An 18,976-nucleotide genomic window follows, 5' to 3' on the forward strand; every position below is an offset into this window, starting at 1 on the left:
TGTTGTCTCGTTTTTGTCTGTCTCCCTGGATTAGACTGTGAGACTATCACTGGGCAGGGATTGTCTCTATCTGTTGCCGAATTGTACATTCCAAGCGCTTAGTACAGTGCTCTGCACATAGGAAGCCCTCAATAAATACTATTGAATGAAAGAATGAAGGAAGGAGAATGCACCCAACTCTGCAGAAACCCCAGTACTACAGTCAGTTCTTTTCCTCAGGACCTCAAGCGCAAATTCTTCATGACTGATCCACTGTTTCTGAATCCATTGTTTATGCCAGTTGCTAGACTGATTTCCTAGCAAGCTCAGTGAATTCCCTGCTGACAGACTCAGGGGAGGTCTCTTTTTTCAAAACAGGGTCTAACAATCAATCATATTTATTGAGCCTTTATTGTGGGCAGAGCACTGCCCTAAGCCTTGATGTGTAGGAATTTGAAAGAAGCAACAAAACCAAGAATGAGGAAATGAATATGGAATGCAGCAAGAAAAAGTGCTAGAGGTGAGGGAGATACTTGAGAATCTGCAAAAAGATATAAAGTCTCTTTTTCCATTTAACTCTACCTAAATATTTAATTTTAGTTCAGATGAAATGAGTAATATGAATATCGTAGTGTTTTGTAAAGTGCCGTAAGTTGTTGAGAAATGTGATGATTTCTTGACAAGATTCTAGACAAGGAAGGACTCTTCCAGGTATTATGTTATGGACTAAAACCGAAACCCATTAAAAACCTGGGATTGAGGATTGAGGGACTCTAATTAGACGTTTCTGATCACCTTTTATTCTCTTCCCGCATGAGATTATTCTACAAAATTCTGGATTGATGTCTCTAAGGTTTGCTCAACACCCATCTCCCCACTCCAAGAAATGTTCATTAGCTTCCCATTTCCCTCTGCATCAAGCAACAACTCCTCATGTTGAGCTTCGAAGCTTTCCATCTTTCATATCAGCTCTCTTCACCCACTACTCCCCAGCTTGCTGTCTCGGTTCCTCCAAAACTTTCCAACTATATCTTGCTCTCAATCGACACTTCCCCCACCACTCCTGGTCCTGTCACACAGTCCTCCCTCCTCTACCCATGTTCAAAGCTCTCCTATAACCCACCTCTTCTACCTAGCCTTCCCGGATTAACTCCCAAGTTCCCAAGTTATTTCAGCCTGGCAAGCCACTTCTAGCACTTACATATTTATGTTTGTCCTTCCTCAGCAAGTCTTTATAGTTCCTTTTAGGAGGGATCATCTTTACCAACTCTATTATTATTTTGGTGTCTGTTAACTAATCACTATTGCAAGCAATCGCTTATCAGGTGCCAAGCACTGTTCTAAGCACTGTCAGGTTGTGCGCAGACCCTGTCCCACATGGGGCTCACAGTCTAAGAAGGTGCGAGAACAGGCATCGGATCTCCATTTTACAGATGAGATGAGGAGATTGGGGCACAGAGAAATTAAGTGACTTGCCCAACTCCATTCATTCAATTGTATTTATTGAGCACTTACTGTGTGCAGAGCACTGTACTAAGTGTTATTGGATTGTACTTTCCCAAGCGCTTAGTACAGAGGTCTTTACGGAGCAAGCGCTCAATAACTACCATTGATTGATGGAGTGATTATGTATAAGCAATAGTACAGTCAATTCTTTATTCTGATTACTCTGATATTATGTATTTCTCTATTATTAGTGTGTAAACACATTGCAGTCAGGGAACGTCTCAGGTCTGGTTGTACTTTCCCTAGGACTTACTACAGTGCACTGCACCTAGCAGGAGCTCAATATATAGTCTTACTAATGCTCTTGTAGTAGTAAGAGTGTCTATTAAGTGCTTATTGTGTACTGGGAAAGAATATCCAGGTGGGAATTAGACATGGTCCCTGTCCCTTAAGGGGCTTACAATCTAAGAGTCCAAATAGGGAGAGGGGATTGTAGACAGACACATCAGGAACGATGAAACCATAAAACACAACGCAGACAAATACATACAACAAAGAGAAGTTCAGTGGGGTGCTGTGGCTAGAGGAGCAGAATTTCAGGTTCCTCGGGACTCAGAGACCAAGGCCATCCCTAGCCACAGTGACCACTGCACTAGTCTTCTTGTGGTTTTGTGGCGGCTTCATGCTGTGCTCTGCTGTTCTCTCTTCTGCCAAGGTGGTGGAAGGGAGGATGCGAAGAAGTCTCCTCAATGACGTGGAGGAGAGCTGGGGCAGAGGGAGGCAGTGTGACTGACTGCCCAATGTTGGAAATGCCAAAGTTGAGCTGAGGCTGCTTTTCTCTTTTCCAGCAGGACGGTGGAAGGCAGGGAGGGATGAAATTTCCTCGATGGGGTGGAGGAGAGCCGGTGCCGGTTTCCGGGGAGGCAGCCAGGCTGTCTGTCCGTCTGGTGCCAGGGGGATATGGCTAGCATACGGTAACAGCTCTTATCCCTGGACTGGAGACACGGAGCAGGGTTGGAGCATGGGTCCTTGATGGCAGGAGGGAAGGTGGCAGTTAATAACTTAATAATAATAGTGATAACAGTATTTGTTAAATGCTTCCTGTGTACTAGGCACTGTATTATGTGCTGGGGTAAATATTTTATTGAGCTGTACTAAGAGCTTGGGAGAATACAACAGTTGATAGACACTGGGGATCTCTACCCACGACAACTGTTCCGCTTGGGGCTCCCAATCTAAGCAGGGGGGAAAAGAGGTATTGAATCCCCATTCTGCAGATGAGGGAACTGGGGAACAGCGAAGTGGAGTGAAGGTAAGTGGTGGAGGTGGGATTAGAACCCAGGCCCTCTGACTCCCAAACCCTATCTTCCCACTAGGCCCCACTGCTTCTCCTAGTCACTCTGCTCAGGCACGGTGGAGGCAGTTACTCTCGTTGTGGGCAATTAAACTCTCCCAAAGGTTTAGTACAGTGCTTTGCACACAGTAAGCCCTCAATAAATACAACGGAATAAATGAATGAATAATATCACCACCACTAGTATTACTACAACTTCTACTGGAGGTGGTTTAGGTTTTAGAAATACAATGCATTCCTCTTTAGTTTCAAAATAAATTTAAAAACGATTTGTCTCTTTTCAGGACCTCTTAGGAACCACATAAATCATTACGTTCTTGGAGGCTCCTCCCATCTTTCTGTGCCTCAGGGCAACAGTGTGGAGCCATCATAAAGGAGTGCAGGTAGTTTGTGGCTTGTGGTTTAAATGGGCATCCATGTGAAATATACCACAAGTGAAGCCCAGAAGCCGTTGCTTATCTGTGGTGGGGTCACAAATGGCGATAGATGTATCCATGGCGACCGGCCTGTTTCAGGGAGGATTGGAACTATGAGATTTATGACATAGCACTAGGGACGTCCCCAGTGAAGAGTACAGCTCTGGCTACTGTAAGTCTACCCCAGTCCTTCAATTTCAGGTGGAAAAAGAATATAAATACAGAATCTAAATTGAGGAATGCATTTTGGGATGGCCAGGAAGCCCCAAACCAAAATGTCTTGTCTTTGAGTGAACCAAGAGATCACTTTAGCCATCAAGTGGCCTTTAATATCAGATTTCTCCTCTGAAAGACATGCTGATGGCCCCTTCGAAGCAGAAGTGGGGTAGGAAGGCAATTTAAGATTGTTTGCTGAAGAAGTTAAGTAGAGGTTAAAGGAATTTCGATAATTTTTTTTTCTAATTTGCCTCCCTTATCCATAGAATAATTTTCCCAATCTTTATGGGAATTCAGTTGGCTATTTCAACAGGCTTCCCGTGGTTAGAGAAAAGAAATTAGAGCAAAACACATTTCAGTGAACTTTACAGAAGATGTAGCCTCCCATGCCCTGACTTTAAAAGCAATTCTGTTTGAGGCAATATGTTTGTTTTCACATGTAGGTGGTGTTTCGGGTGAAAACCGTATTCAGGAAGGATGTTCACTTCCAGCGATTTACCTGAATAGGATTCCTCTATCACCAAGGTAGGAATACAATGGTTAGATTGCATTTTGATTCTGCTCCTCTGCTCCCCCCACCCCACCCCCCACACTCTGACTTTCTTTCCTCTGATACCACAAAACTTCCATTTCTTTCTCCCATAATGTTAAATTTTTTTTTATAGTTTCAAAATTCACCTCCTACGAGACCCGGATATTCAAACTATTTAAACTCTTTAATCTGTCTTCTTGCCTAGGCTTTTGTAAGACTTTTAAGACGTTCTTAATAACTCAGTCCTATTTTTTCATTTTGAGTAGGGGCGCAAAGATTTTATGAGGGGAGGGAAAGAGGGAGGAAAGAAGAGACCTAGAGAGCATAGGCTTTGAAGAACTACCAGGCCAAGTAGCTACCATTCTGAATCTTTTCTGCTCTCACTGGAAACTCATGTTTTTCCAAGACCTGAGATGAGGGGGACTGGGATCCCAGATAAGAAAGTTAGAGGGGGTGGGTCACCCCCCATTGCTCCTTCGCACCGTGCCCTGGTTGGCCAAGTAGTGACTTCCCTCGCTTACACTGGAACCCTCAAAAATACATTACAGATAGAAGGAAGGAAAGGGGGACACGTTAGTGAGTTGGTGCTAAAGTCCAGTGTAACAGGGAATGTAAAAAATGTACATGAAGGGTTACAGGAGGTGTGAATAGTACATGCGTAAGGGGCACTGAAGAGCTGAAGTGGCAATTGTTGGGGGAGAGGGATAAAAGTTGGAGAAGAGATGTGACCTCACAAAGGCTTGAAGATGGAGAGGACTTGTGTGAAGGGGCAGGGAGGTGAAGGCGGAGGAGCGGAAGGGAGCAAGAGACTGGTGGCTGGAACAAAGCACAGTGAGTAGGTTGGCTTGAGAAGAACAAAGTGAATAAGTAATAAGAATAATTGTGGTATTTGTTAAGTGTTTACTATATCCCAAGTACTTACTATGTCCCACTCTCTTATATGGGACTCACAGTCTAAGTAGGAGGGAGAACAGGTTCAGAGTACCCATTTTTCAATGAGGAAACTGATGTTCAGAGCAATGAAGTGACTTTTTCAAGGTCACCCAACAGGCAGGTGACAGATCCAGGATTAGAACCCAGATCCTCTGACTTCCAGACCTGTGCTCATTCCATTAAGTCACACTGCTTCACAATAGGAGGGAGGGAGCTAACAATGCCTTAAAGTCAAGTGTTTCCGCTTGATACCGAAAAAAACAAATAAGCATTTGAGATTTTAATTGACTAGGGAACCGTGTGTAGAAAGACATTTTAAGAAAATGATTTGGGCAGCCGAAAATTGCCTGGAGGGAGGAGAGATTGGTGGACGGGGGAGGCTGGCAGTAGTCAAACTGGGATAAGACAAATGCCGGGAATAGCAGGCTAGACTTTTGATGGGGTGGGGGGTGAGGGGGGGAGAGGGGGAAGGGATGGAATCTCTTGGTTCCCCCAACGGCCAACTGCAGACTGAATTTGACAATAACCTGGATATTGAAAGAGAGGGAGGAGTCCAGGATATTGCCAAAGAGGGCTTCAGAGATTTGTCAATTATGACTGGAAAATTAAGTGGAAGGGAAGATTTGGGAAGGAATATCTGAGAAACCATTTTGAGTTATGGAGGAGAGGAAGGGAGAAAGAGCTGGTGGCTGGAGAGGCTAGAACAAAGCACAGTGAGTAGGTTGGCTTGAGAAGAACGAAACGAATAAGTAATAATAATAATTGTGGTACTTAAGTGCTTACTATGTCCCAAGAGCTAAGATAATAAGGTCGTCAGGTTGGACACAGTCACTGTCTCACATGGGACTCACAATCTAAGTAGGAGGGAGAACAGGTTCAGAATATCCATTTTTCAATGAGGAAACTGACACTCAGAGAAATTAAGTGATATGAATATGAAATATATTATTCAACTCTCTTAGAGAAGAATCCAAGATCAGTCCCTTTCAAATCTAGCAAGTTCCAAACCACACGCCCTTGCCAGGTACTGAAAGGAGTGGACTCTCCCAGGTTTTCTCTGCAGTCAGAGCCCATGTTCTATCTAGCTTGAGGTGCGGTTCATTCTCACAACTCACAACTTACTTTTGCTGAATGAAAACAGTTCAGTCGCTGGGAGAAATAGAAGCAGGTGGCGTTCACTCCTGCAGTTTATTTATTTATCTGAATGTCTGTCTCCCCCTCTAGACTGTAAGCTTGGTGTGGGGAGGGAATGTGTTTTACAACTCTGTTGAAATTGTAAGTTCCCAAAGAACGTAAGCTCTGCACCCAGTAAGCCCTCAATTAATATGATTAATTGATTGATTGCCCATATGAAAGAACCACTAGCTCAACCCAGCCACTGCACACAGCCCTTTTGAGGCTGCAATAAGGGATTTGTGTAAGAACGTTTGAATAAGAGTGTTTGTGTGAGAGGCCTTGTGTTCCTCCTTACTCACATTTTGAGCCACTATCAATTCAGGTAGAATTATCCTTCACCATGCACTCCTTCCTTGGGAGAAAAAATTGCAGTTAAAAATTGCAGTTAATTTCATTTCTCTGCCCCAAATCCCTGTGAAGTAGGTAGGGGTAGAAACTAAGTCCATGAACAAAACAGTCCAATAGTTCAGCACTTTAGCTTTAAGTACTAAATACTTAAGTACTTAAGTACTAAGAGAAACCTAGATAAAAGTAAGGAAGAAGTGCAAATTCATCTCTGAGTTGAGCTTTTGTAAGAGCAGAATGACTTGTGAGAGTTACCTGAACTGGTAAATTACAATAATAATTTCCTCAGTCACCCAAAATGCAGTGATGGTAAAAATTAAGGTTCTTTCGGTGTGATTTCCTCTCATTTCTTATTTTTCAAGTGCAAAAATGATATATGAGAATTACCTGAACTGGTAAATTGCAATAATAATTTTCCCAGCCACCAAAAGTACAGATACCAGTAAAACCAAAGCTCTTTCACTCTGTGATTTCCTCTCATTTCATATCTCATTTGATATCTTAGTCAATTCTCTTTCAGCTCTCTAGGAAAATTTCCCATTTTCACTGGCGGTGCATTATTTGAGTTTGAAATAAATCTCTGGAGTTAGAGCTTCCGCATAGAAATGGATAGGGAAGACACCTAAAGTTTCTTTTTATATTTACCTGTTTGATTCCATAGGAAAAAAAAAATGCTCCTCCCGAATGGCGTTTTCTTAGTACATCTGTGCACCAGTTCTGGAAGCGGCATTTCACATTGGGTGGGTGGAATTAAGGTGTAGGAGGTATTTAGAGTCTTTCATTTTCTTTTACTATCTATGACTCTGCTATTCATAATAGCAATTTTAGGAAATCATGTAAGGTGGATTGGTGTCACAATAATATAATTTAGTAAGTGGGCCATCATAATGTGTAAGGTAAACTGTATGTGTCATCATGTCTAAACAGTAAGTAACTTCCACCAATGACGTGAAAAAAGGAAAAAAAATACTGTGAGTCATCTCTGATTCTTTCAGAAAATCTTAGCCCAGAAATGTGATGAGCATTTGAAAATAACTACTCGGTTATTCTGTTATTCTAATTTTGGGGGTTTTATTATAAGGACAGAATCCTTTAGAAAAGGACACTGAAAGGTATGAATCTGGCCAATTTATCTGTTGGGTGACCTTGGGTAAGTCACTTTACTTCTCTGTGTCTTGGTTACCTCATCTGTAAAATGCGGATTAAAACTGGGAGCCCCATGTGGGACATGGACTGTGTTCAATCTGATTAACTTCTATCGGCCCCAGAATTTAGAACAGTGTTTGGCACAGAGTAAGCACTTAAGTACCATAAAAAACAAAACAAACAAAGAAATGGGCCTGTAATCAAAACCTGATTACCTTGAGGGTTATAAGAAAAACTTTGAGGTCTGAACATCCTTTGGTATGTTATTTATATGTCCACATTTTAAAATATACAACCCTAATCCGCTGCCGGATTTTATATTAGACAAAAAGGATTTATTCAACAAGGTTAAACCTTCTGTGCTGATTATCCCTGTAAACCCAACTCATTATTTTCTAACCAACCAAAATGGGAAAGCTTTCTTAGGAAAAGAGCTAGTCTACAATCCCAAAATTCAAATCAGTGACCTGGAAGCATAAGGAAATGGGATGAACTCCATAAGGCGTTATGAATAAAACAGATTTCCGTCTGCCTTAATTAACTGTCACCCAATTTCATCTCCTTTTTAGATCATGAGCTATATGGTGCTCTTCAAGGAACCAAATGTAGCTCTCTAGATGTTTGGGTGTCGGTCCGGGATGGGGAGGAGGGAGAGGCTTGAGACATTTGATATGACTATTAGAGTCTCACAATGAAGACGCCACACAAATGGTGTGTTTAAACTGAACCATTCATTAACTCTTTGCACACCAATTGTTCAAAAATTTCTTTTTGTTCTGCACAAAAAAGTTGCCATTTTAATTTGCTGTTCTATAGTGCTGTTCCTGTACCTTGATTAGTTTTTGGATTTTAGTCTCTTTTACTCTAGGCACACACATATCTACAGAAAAAATACTTTTGCTGATGCCATATCCCGATTCTAGCTGACATGCAAAGAATCCGGGGCAAAGATAGATATGGGCCATCTTATGGATAAACAGTAAATTTTGAACAATTCAACAATATTGTTTTGTAAGAATCTGAACGTGAAATACATATATGAAAAATAAAATTCCCACAACCATCCTACACCTAAAAAACTACTCAACACTTTACATCTTAAAGACAAAAATACTTTCTAAATATTCTAAATGAGTTTATGACCAGAAATGTGATTTCTGGAGAAATGTGATTTGGAGGGCAGATCTCCTCCTCAGTCCTTTCCATTGTTCATTTATTCATTCAGTTGTATTTCTTGAGCGCTTACTGTGTGCAGAGCACTGTACTAAGCATCTGGGAGAGTACAACAGTAAACAGACACATTCCCTGCCCATAATGAGCCATAGCAGCTTAGCCCAGCCCCAACACGTCACACCTCTAAGCCAACCTAGTTACTCATTCTCATTTTTCTTGCCTCTGACCTGTTGCTCACATCTTCCCTTCTGCCTGAAACTCTCTCCACGTATACACCTGGAAGAACACTGTTCTTCCCATATTTAAAGTCTTTCTGAAATCACTTCTCCTCCAGGAAGCTTTCCCAATTATTCTCTCATCTCTCCTCCTTTTCCCCACCCCACTGGCACTTGAGCACTTTCATATCACCAAATACCTGAATATTAATTCACTCCTCCTCCCATGCAGCACTGAGGTACCTATCTTTACACTCTGTTGCTTCCCCCTACTTGTGATTTATTTTACTGTCTGTCCCCCCGACACTCCCCACCCCATGGACTGTAGCTCCTCGAGAGCAGAGATCAAGTGTAGTAACTCTACTGTATTTTCCCAAACACTTAATAAAGTGTTCTGCAGAGTGTAAGTGCTCGATAAATACTTCCAATTGATTGATTGATGTCACTAACAACTCAGTTCCCCCTTAAAACTGCTTGTTTCACTACAAAAGAATCAGGAGCATAAATTAAATCATGCTTTAGGGAAACTCATCTATAGATCGGTTACAAGACAAAGCTTTCATGATTATTGAAAGGTTGAAGAAAAATAGAGAAGTGATCCATTCACTTCCTTAAAAAGCATTTTTAACCTGCAATAATTTAGAATAGGATTAACAAACCATCCCAGACAAGAAAATGAACATACAGAAGTAGACTCATGGCTGTAAATATTTCTTAAAGTCTACCCTTTCATTGCACGGAGACGACCGTCATTCCAACAAAATCATCAACACAAGTCTCCAATATTTTTCACGTTTGGATCTGTGGGATTACATGGGGCAAAGCAATTGCAGTCATACAAAATTTACCATTCTGCTCTAGTTTATGACCTCTGCTGTAACTTTCATTTGCCCGCTTCTTGGGGAGCTATTACTGGGGGATGAAAAGCAGAGGGCTCAAATAAAGGTCAAGAGGGATCCCAAATTGAAGGCTATTAAAAGATTAGCATTGGGTAGGGGGAAGAGTAGTTTTTGAAGAAAGCTTCTTTATTGAGTGCTTACTGTTATGCAGCGCACTGCCTGCTGTGTGACCTTGGGCAAGTCACTTTACTTCTCTGTGCCTCAGTTACCTCATCTGTAAAATGGGAATTGAGACTGTGAGCCCCACGTGGAACGGGGACTGTGGCCAACCCGATTTGCTTGCATCCAACCAGCTTTTAGTACAGTGCCTGGCACATAGTGAGTGCTTAAACAAATACCATTATTATATTATTTAATAATAATAATATTGTTGGTATTTGTTAAGCGCTCACTATGTGCCAAGCACTGTTCTAAGCCCTGGGGTAGATACCACGTAATCAGGTTGTCCCACCTAGGGCTCACAGTCTTCATCCCCATTTTACAGATGAGGGAACTGAGGCACAGAGGTGAAGTGACTTGCCCAGGGTCACACAGCTGACAAGCGGCAGAGTCAGGATTAGAACCCATGACCTCTGACTCCCAAGCCTGGGCTCTTTCCACTGAGCCACGCTGCTTGGGAGAGGAGGGCTTTGAAGATGGATCTGTCCCCTTGGCACTTGGATCTCCCCCCTTGAAGCACTTGATATTCATTCCACCTTCACCCCCATGGCACTTATGAACATATCCATCATTTATTTTAATGTCCCATCTCCCCCCTACACTGGTGGCTAGGGAACATATCTACCCACACTGTTGTACTCTACTCTCCCAAGCGCTTAGTACAGTGCTCTGTACCCAGTAAGAGCTCTTTAGATGCCACTGATTAATTGATGGGGAAATGGGGTTGTCCGTCGGGGAGAAAGTGAGCAGTCGGTCCGTGGTGAGTAAATAAAGGCTGGTGAAAGAGGAGCAAAACACACTGGCTGAGACATAGTGAGAGAGGAGGAAGGACTGGAGGAGTCTTATACACTCCCTTCTTTCCCCCTCTCACAGAGGGGTTGTTGCCGGTTGCAGGATTCAGCCCCAACTGCCTTTATTGAGCACCTACAGAGTGCAAACTTGTATACGAGGCACTTGAGAACAGCATAAGTAAAGGGTCGCTTTTTGGCACAAGGATTTATCTTCAATGCATGGGAAAACAAAGCTTGACACCTACTAACTCTCAGGCTCAATGGTAAGAAGTCTTATGTGTTTATTTTGTGTTTGGGTTACGTGCTCTTTTGAAGAAGCTGTGGGAAATTCAAGGAGATTCCTTGATTTCTTACACGTACATGGTATTTGTTAAGTGCTCACTATGTGCCATTCATTCAGTAGTATTTATTGAGCATTTACTATGTGCAGAGCACTGTACTAAGCGCTTGGAATGTGCCAGGCACTGTACTAAATGCAGGGATCGATAGAAACTAATTAGTTGGGCACAGTTCACGTCCCACATGAGCCTCACAGTCTTAATCCTCATTTTATAGATGAGGTAACTGAATCACGGAGAAGTTAAATGATTTCCCCAAGTACTCACGGCAGGTAGAGGAGCAGCGTGGCCTAGGGGAAAGAGCACTGGCTTGGGAGTCACTGGATGTGAGTTCTAATCCCGGCTCCACCACTTGTCTGCTGTGTGACCCTGAGCAAGCCGCTTCACTTCTCTGTGCCTCAGTTAACTCATCTGTAAAATGGGGATTAAGGCTGTGAGGCCCATGTAGGACAACCTGATTACCTTATATCAACCCCAGCACTTAGAACAGTGCTTGGCACATAATAAGCACTTAGCAAATACCACTATAAAGGCAGTGAGCCCCATGTGGGATCCCAGCGCTTAGAACAATGTTTGGCACATAGTAGCGCTTAATAAATACCATAATAATAATTATTATTATATTTAAATACCATAGTTGTTATTATTACTGAGACAAGCCCCATGTGGGACAGAAGCTGTGTCCAACCCGATTGGCTTGGATCCACTCCAGCGAGCACCGTGGCTTAGTGGCTAGAGCATGGGCCTGGGAGTCCGAAGGACCTGGGTTCTAATCCTGGTCCTGGGAGTCAGAAGGACCTGAGTTCTAAACCCAGTCCTGGGAGTCAGAAGGACCTGGGTTCTAAACCCGGTTCTGGGAGTCAGAAGGACCTGGGTTCTAATCCCAGTCCTGGGAGTCAGAAGGACTTGGGTTCTAAACCCGGTCCTGCGAGTCAGAAGGGCCTGGGTTCTAATCCTGGATCTACCACATGTCTGCAGAGTGACTTTGGGCAAATCACTTCACTTCTGTGGGGCCTCAGTCCCCTCATCTGTCAAATGGGGACTGTGAGTGTGAGCCCCATGGGGGACAGGGACCGTGCCCAACCCCACTACAATCCTGGCTCGGCCACTTCTCAGCTGTGTGACTTTGGGCAAGTCACTTAACTTCTCGGTGCCTCAGTTACCTCATCTGTAAAATGGGGATTAAGACTGTGAGCCCCACGTGGGACAACCTGATTCCCCTCGGCACTCTGCACATAGTAAGCACTTAACAAATACCAACATTATTATTAGAGAAGCAGCGTGGCTCAGTGGAAAGAGCCCGGGCTTGGGGAGTCAGAGGCTGTGGGTTCTAATCCCCCCCCTCCACTTGTCAGCTGTGTGACCTGGGGCAAGTAACTTCTCTGGGCCTCCATTCCCTCAACTGTAAAATGGGGATTAAGACTGTGAGCCCCATATGGGACAACATAATTATCTTGTATCCTCCTTCCCCCCGTCCAGTGCTTAGAACAGTGCTTGGTACATAGTAAGCGTTTAATAAATACCAACATTATTAGTAGTAGTAGTAGCAGTATTATTGTATCCCATCCAGTGCTTAGAACAGTGCTTGGCATATAGTAAATGCTTAACAAATACCATCATCATTATTATTATTAGAACAATGTTTGGTAGATAGGAAGCGCTCAACAAATGCCATCATTATTATCATTATTAGAACAGTGCGTGGTAGATAGGAAGTGCTTAACAAATGCCATCATTATTATTATTATTACTATTAGAACAGTTCTTGGCAGATAGGAAGCGCTTAAGAAATGCCATCATTATTATTATTATTAGACCAGTGCTTGGCAGACGGGATAGCGCTTAACGAATGCCATCATTATTATTATCCACCCCGAGGTTTAGCACAGAGTGAGCGCCTAACAAGTAGCCTTGTTGGTAGTGGTGGTGGTAATCAATAGGGTTGACAATGGTGGGGGGGGGGGGGGAATGACGTGAGAAGCAGTGTGGCTCAGTGGAAAGGGCCCGGGCTGGAGAGTCAGAGGTCTTGGGTTCTAATCCCGCCTCCTCCCCTTGTCAGCAGAGGGACTTGGGGCAAGTCACTTCATTGGGCCTCAGTTTCCTCATCTGTTAAATGGGGATGGAGATGGTGAGCCCCACGTGAGACAAGCTGATGCCCTTGGATCTCCCCCAGCGCTTAGGACAGTGCTTGGCACATAGTAAGCGGTTAACAAATGCCAACATTATTATTATATAGTATTATTGTATCCCACCCAGTGCTTAGGACAGTGCTTGATAGATAGGAAGTGCTTAACAAATGCCATCATCATTATTATTATTAGAACAGTGCCTGGTAGATAGGAAGCGCTTAACAAATGCCATTATTATTATTATTAGTAAAACAGTTCTGGGCAGATGGGAAGCGCTTAAGAAATGCCATCATTATTATTATTAGACCAGTGCTTGGCAGACGGGAAGCGCTTAACGAATGCCATCATTACTATTATCCACCCCAAGGTTTAGCACACAGTGAGCACCTAACAGGTAGCCTTGTTGGTAGCGGTGGTGGTAATCAATAGGGTTGTGGCTCAGTGGAAAGAGCCCGGGCTGGGGAGTCTTAGTTCAGTGCTCTGCACATAGTAAGTGCTCAATAAATACTATTGAATGAATGAGTCAGAGGTCGTGGGTTCTAATCCCGTTCCTTCCCCTTGTCAGCTGGGGGACTTGGGGCAAGTCACTTCTCTGGGCCTCATCTGTCAAAGAAGAGAAGCAGAAGCAGCGTGGCTCAGTGGCAAGAGCGCGGGCTTGGGAGTCAGAGGGCATGGGTTCGAATCCCAGCTCCGCCCCTTGTCAGCTGTGTGACTGTGGGCAAGCCACTTCACTTCTCTGGGCCTCAGTTCCCTCATCTGGAAAATGGGGATGAATAATACTAATAATAATGTTGGTATTTGTTAAGTGCTTACTATGTGCAGAGCACTGTTCTAAGCGCTGGGGTAGATACAGGGTCTTCAGGTTGTCCCACGTGGGGCTTACAGTCTTAGTCCCCATTTTCCAGATGAGGGAACTGAGGCCCAGAGAAGTGAAGTGACTTGCCCACAGTCCCACAGCTGACAAGGGGCAGATCCGGGATTCGAACCCAGGACCTACGATTCCCAAGCCCGTGTTCTTGCCGCTGAGCCACGATGTGGGCCAACCTGATGACCCTGTATCTCCCCCAGCGCTTAGAACAGCGCTCTACACATAGGAAGCGCTTAACAAATACCAACATTATTATTATTATTATTATTCTCTGTGCCTCAGTTCCCTCATCTGTAAAATGGGGATGAAGACTGGGAGCCTCATGGGGGCCAACCTGATGACCCTGTATCTACCCCAGCGCTTAGAACAGTGCTCTGCACATAGTAAGCGCTTAACAAATACCAACATTATTATTATTATTCTAATCCTGGCTCTGCCACTTGTCAGCTGGGTGACTGTGGGCAAGTCACTTCACTTCTCTGGGCCTCAGTTCCCTCATCTGTCAAATGGGGATGAAGACTGGGAGCCTCCCGTGAGACAACCTGATGACCCTCTATCTACCCCAGTGCTTAGAACAGCGCTCTGCACATAATAAGTGCTTAACAAATACCAACATTCTTATTATTCTCTGTGCCTCAGTGACCTCATCTGTCAAATGGGGATGAAGACAGGGAGCCTCACGGGGGGGGAGGGGGGCGGCAACCTGATGACCCCGTCTCTCCCCCAGCGCTTAGAACAGCGCTCTGCACAGAGGAAGCGCTTCACCAATACCAACATTATTATTAGGATTATTCTCTGGGCCTCAGTTCCCTCATCTGTCAAATGGGGATGAAGACTGGGAGCCTCACGGGGGACCACCTGATGACCCCCTCTCTCCCCCAGCGCTGAGAACAGCGCTCTGCACAGAGGAAGCGCTTAACAAATACCCACATTATTATTATTATTATAGTCAGGGGTTCATAAATACTAGTGAGTGAATGAATGAATGGGTGAGGGAATGAATGAATGAGTAGGCGCTTAAACCATAGCCCCCCGAGGAGGCCCCGCCCCGGACGCTCCCGGGCCATGACTCATCGGGGCCCCGGCGCGTGGGGGGGGGAGGGGGGGGGAGACGGCGACGACCGCGCATGCGTACGTCACCCGGCGGGGGCGGGAAGCGGCGGCGGCACGTGACCGCCCGCCCGGCGCGCGCCCGGGCCGCTCCCGCCCCCCCCCCCCCCTCCGACCACGCCGCGGCTGGGGCGTCCGCGCGCCCGGCCCCTCCCCCCCCGGGCCCGCCGGCCAATCGGCGGGCGGGGCGGGGCGCGCGGCCAATGGGGAGCGGGGAGCTCGGCCAATGGGGGCCAAGCCGGGAGGGAGGGGGGGGAGCGGGCGCCGCTCGGCGGGCTAATGAGGAGGGCTGAGGCGGAGGGGTGAGAGGTCACGGGCCGCCGCCCCTCCCCCTCCCTCCCTCCCTCCCTCCGTCCGTCCGTCCGTCTCGGGCGGCTGAGGCGCTCCCTCAGCGCTCGTTCCCTCCCGCCTCGGTGACCGCCCGTCCCCGTCTGGGTCTCTCCTTTTCTCCTCCACACGCTCAGCGCCATGGCGGCGGCGGCGGCGGCGGCGGCGGCGGCGGAGCAGCAACAGTTCTACCTGCTCCTGGGGAACCTGCTCAGCCCCGACAATGTGGTGCGGAAACAGGCCGAGGTAAAACCCCGTCTTCCCTCCTTCCCCGTCCCCGTCCCCCGGGGCGGCTCGGCCTGGGCAGGGCCCGGCCCGCCCGAGGCCCCACGTGGACGCCCCCCGCCCGCGCTCCCGCCCGCCCGGCCGTTACCCCCGTTAGGAGGCGCCGCTGCCGCCGCCCTCCAACATTCCTGGCCCCCAAATGCCGCCCCCAGGCCCAGGCCCAGGCCCAGGCCCGGCCCCGCGCGCAACACTCACTTCCCGCCACCCTCCACGCACACTTTTATCCTCCTTTCTTTTCCCTCGCCTTCTTTCCTTTCCGCTCCCCCATCTCCCTCCCTCCACCTCACCCCCCAACTCTCTTCCCCCTCATCTCCCCCCCATCTCCCCCCCCTCTCCCTTCGCCCCCCCCTCCCTTCGCCCCCCCCTCCCTTCGCCCCCCGTCTCCCTTCGCCCCCCATCTCCTCTCCCCCCCGTCCTCTCCCCCCCATCTCCCCCTATCCCCCCATCTCCTTCCCCCCATCTCCTTCTCCCCCCCCATCTCCTTCTCCCCCCCATCTCCCTTTCCTCCCCCCATCTCCCTTTCCCCCCCCCCATCTCCCTTTCCTCCCCCCCCATCTCCCTTTCCTCCCCCCCCATCTCCCTTTCCTCCCCCCCCATCTCCCTTTCCTCCCCCCCCCATCTCCCTTTCCTCCCCCCCCATCTCCCTTTCCCCCCCCCCCATCTCCCTTTCCCTCCCCCCCCATCTCCCTTTCCCTCCCCCCCCCATCTCCCTTTCCCTCCCCCCCCATCTCCCTTCTCCCCCCCCCCCCATCTCCCTTCTCCCTCCCCCCCCATCTCCCTTCTCCCTCTCCCCCCCCACCTCCCTTCTCCCTCTCCCCCCCACCTCCCTTCTCCCTCTCCCCCCCCACCTCCCTTCTCCCTCTCCCCCCCCACCTCCCTTCTCCCTCTCCCCCCCCACCTCCCTTCTCCCTCTCCCCCCCCACCTCCCTTCTCCCTCTCCCCCCCCACCTCCCTTCTCCCTCTCCCCCCCACCTCCCTTCTCCCTCTCCCCCCCCCACCGCCCATCTACCGCTCCCCCCCCCCAACACCCGTGTCCCCCTCCCCCCCCCACCTCCCTTCTCCCTCTCCCCCCCCACCTCCCTCCCCTCACCCCCAAATTCTTATGTAACCTTACTGATCCTCCTCTAGACTGTGAGCTCTTTGCGGGCAGGGATTGTCACTCTCTATTGCTGTATTGCATTTTCCCAGGCACATAAGTGCTTAATAAATATGAATGAATGAAAGCCCGTGTTTCACCCCCCAACCCAAGACTGTGAACTCACAGGGATTGTCATTCCTTACTGCTGTATTGTCCTTTCCCAAGCGCTTACTACAGTGCTCCGCGCACAGTAAGCGCTTAATAAATAGGAGTGAATGAATGAATCACCTCTCTCCTCCTCTCTCCCCTCCCCCCCAGGATGAGGCATAATTTCTGTACTTCTCTTCATGTCCGCCCCCCTCTCTAGACTGTAAGCTCGTGGGTGGGGAGCCCGTCTACCAGTCTGGATTCTCCCAAGCGGTTAGTACAGTGCTCTGCAAGGAGGAAGCGCCCAGGAAATAGGATGGAGTGCTTATCCCATCCCCTCCACTTTCACACTTCTCCTGCCATCCTCCTTACCCACCCACTCAATCCCCTCCCACCCCCTTTGCCAAACTGAGCTGCCCTGTCGGCCCCCATAGGCTTAGGCTGCTCATACCCTAACTTGCTTTGCTCCTTATCCCCTCATCCTTAACCCTCTAGTTGTGGAGGCTTGTTTCATATCATATTGAGGAATCGGAGTGGCCAGATTTCCCCCAGTCTCTAGGGTGACATTGCGGTCTTTAAATCAATCCATGCCATTTATAAGTAGGCACTCTCTGCCCTCATTCTGACGATTTCTTTAGGGCCACGCTCATATGTTTTTGTCTGAAACCTTTGAACCCATGACGCGCCTTACTTTCTCGTGGCTCAGTGGAAAGAGCCCGGGCTTGGGAGTCAGAGGGCGTGGGTTCAAATCCCAGCTCCACCACTTGTCAGCTGGGTGACAGTGGGCAAGTCACTTCACTGAGCCTTCAGTTACCTCGTCTGTAAAATGGGGATGAAGACTGTGAGGCCCACGTGGGACAACCTGATCACCTTGTATCCCTCCAGCGCTTAGAACAGTGCTTGGCACATAGTAAGTGCTTCACAAATGCCATCATTATTATTACTGTCTCTTCACCTAAGCCCCAGTTTTCCCTGGAGGGTCTAGAAGTCATTAGGGGGGTCTTCCACAGATCAGTTGACAAACTACCAAGGTACAGGATGAATAAAATTATTTTTTTTGAGGGGAGATTGTTAACCATTCAGACCATGCTGTTTGTCAATTGCTTGAATTCGAAAGTCCAGAAAACTCCTCTCTGTAAGAGTTCAACCTTTAAAGCTTCATTGAGCGTGGCTGGAGGTGTCTCAAAACTTTTGGAACCAGGAGTACAAGCAATTAAAAAAAAAAAAAACCACAGTCGTGCATCATTTCCCATAGGAAAGACGGCCGTAGAACCGTAAGGCTAATAAAGCCTTAAATGGGGTGGCGGTCGTTTTTTCTCCACCCTTGGAGAGATTTGACCATTATTTTAAAAACTGCCATGGTTTCGTTGCTTACTTTGAAGAACAATCTAACACGCTGATGACTTTTTAAAGATGGCTTTAGTTTTAAATTGTGCCAACTGAATGAAGTGCACTTCTGTTGTTGAAAAATCTTTGGTAGTCCTGATATAACCTGTGTTAATAAATCATTTTTACCGGTGCTTTCGCTACTAAGCTAACTTTTAGTACGCCCCAGCGCTTTTTTTCTCAGCAGACGTTTTCTCTGAAATAAAACCTGGCCTGTGGGATTCAAAGGAGAACTGCATGGTAATTAGTAAGCTAGGTTAATTCTTCTCTCTACCCCCCTCAGTTGCTTAGACCCTATTGTCAAGCTTAGTGGGGAATCTCTCTTCTATTGAACCAAATACCAGTGTCTGGATAAGCGCAAATTCCAATTGGTGCCTGTCCAGGGTCTTTTATCACTTCCATCACTTGAGTGGTGGTTACCAGAGTTCAGCAGATTCTTTTATAAGAAACAATTGGAAAAAAGTACTGATGTTCTGCCTAGCTCTATAATGAAAACAGTTGGGCAATGATTTTTTTTTTCCCTTTCTT

General features: G+C 46.8%; 1 protein-coding gene and 1 long non-coding RNA gene across 2 annotated transcripts in view; one reads left to right on the plus strand and one right to left on the minus strand.

Annotated features, from left to right (window-relative positions):
- Positions 1 to 1,978: 1,978 nt before the first annotated feature.
- Positions 1,979 to 3,238, minus strand: LOC103171147. The gene is made up of 2 exons (XR_486615.3): positions 3,093 to 3,238; positions 1,979 to 2,453 (listed from the first exon to the last, which is right to left on the minus strand). It is a non-coding gene; the product is annotated as an uncharacterized LOC103171147 (long non-coding RNA).
- A 296-nt stretch (positions 3,239 to 3,534) lies between these two features.
- Positions 3,535 to 18,976, plus strand: part of IPO5 (importin 5) — a 64,372-nt gene continuing 48,930 nt past the window's right edge. The window contains exons 1-3 of the mRNA XM_029073312.1: positions 3,535 to 3,580; positions 3,855 to 3,936; positions 15,690 to 15,798. Coding sequence (XP_028929145.1) covers positions 3,550 to 3,580; positions 3,855 to 3,936; positions 15,690 to 15,798 — 222 coding nt within the window. The 5' untranslated portion in view covers positions 3,535 to 3,549. The remainder of the gene's footprint in view (positions 3,581 to 3,854; positions 3,937 to 15,689; positions 15,799 to 18,976) is intronic.

Source organism: Ornithorhynchus anatinus, chromosome 10, assembly GCF_004115215.2.
Source record: "Ornithorhynchus anatinus isolate Pmale09 chromosome 10, mOrnAna1.pri.v4, whole genome shotgun sequence".
NCBI lineage: Eukaryota > Metazoa > Chordata > Mammalia > Monotremata > Ornithorhynchidae > Ornithorhynchus > Ornithorhynchus anatinus.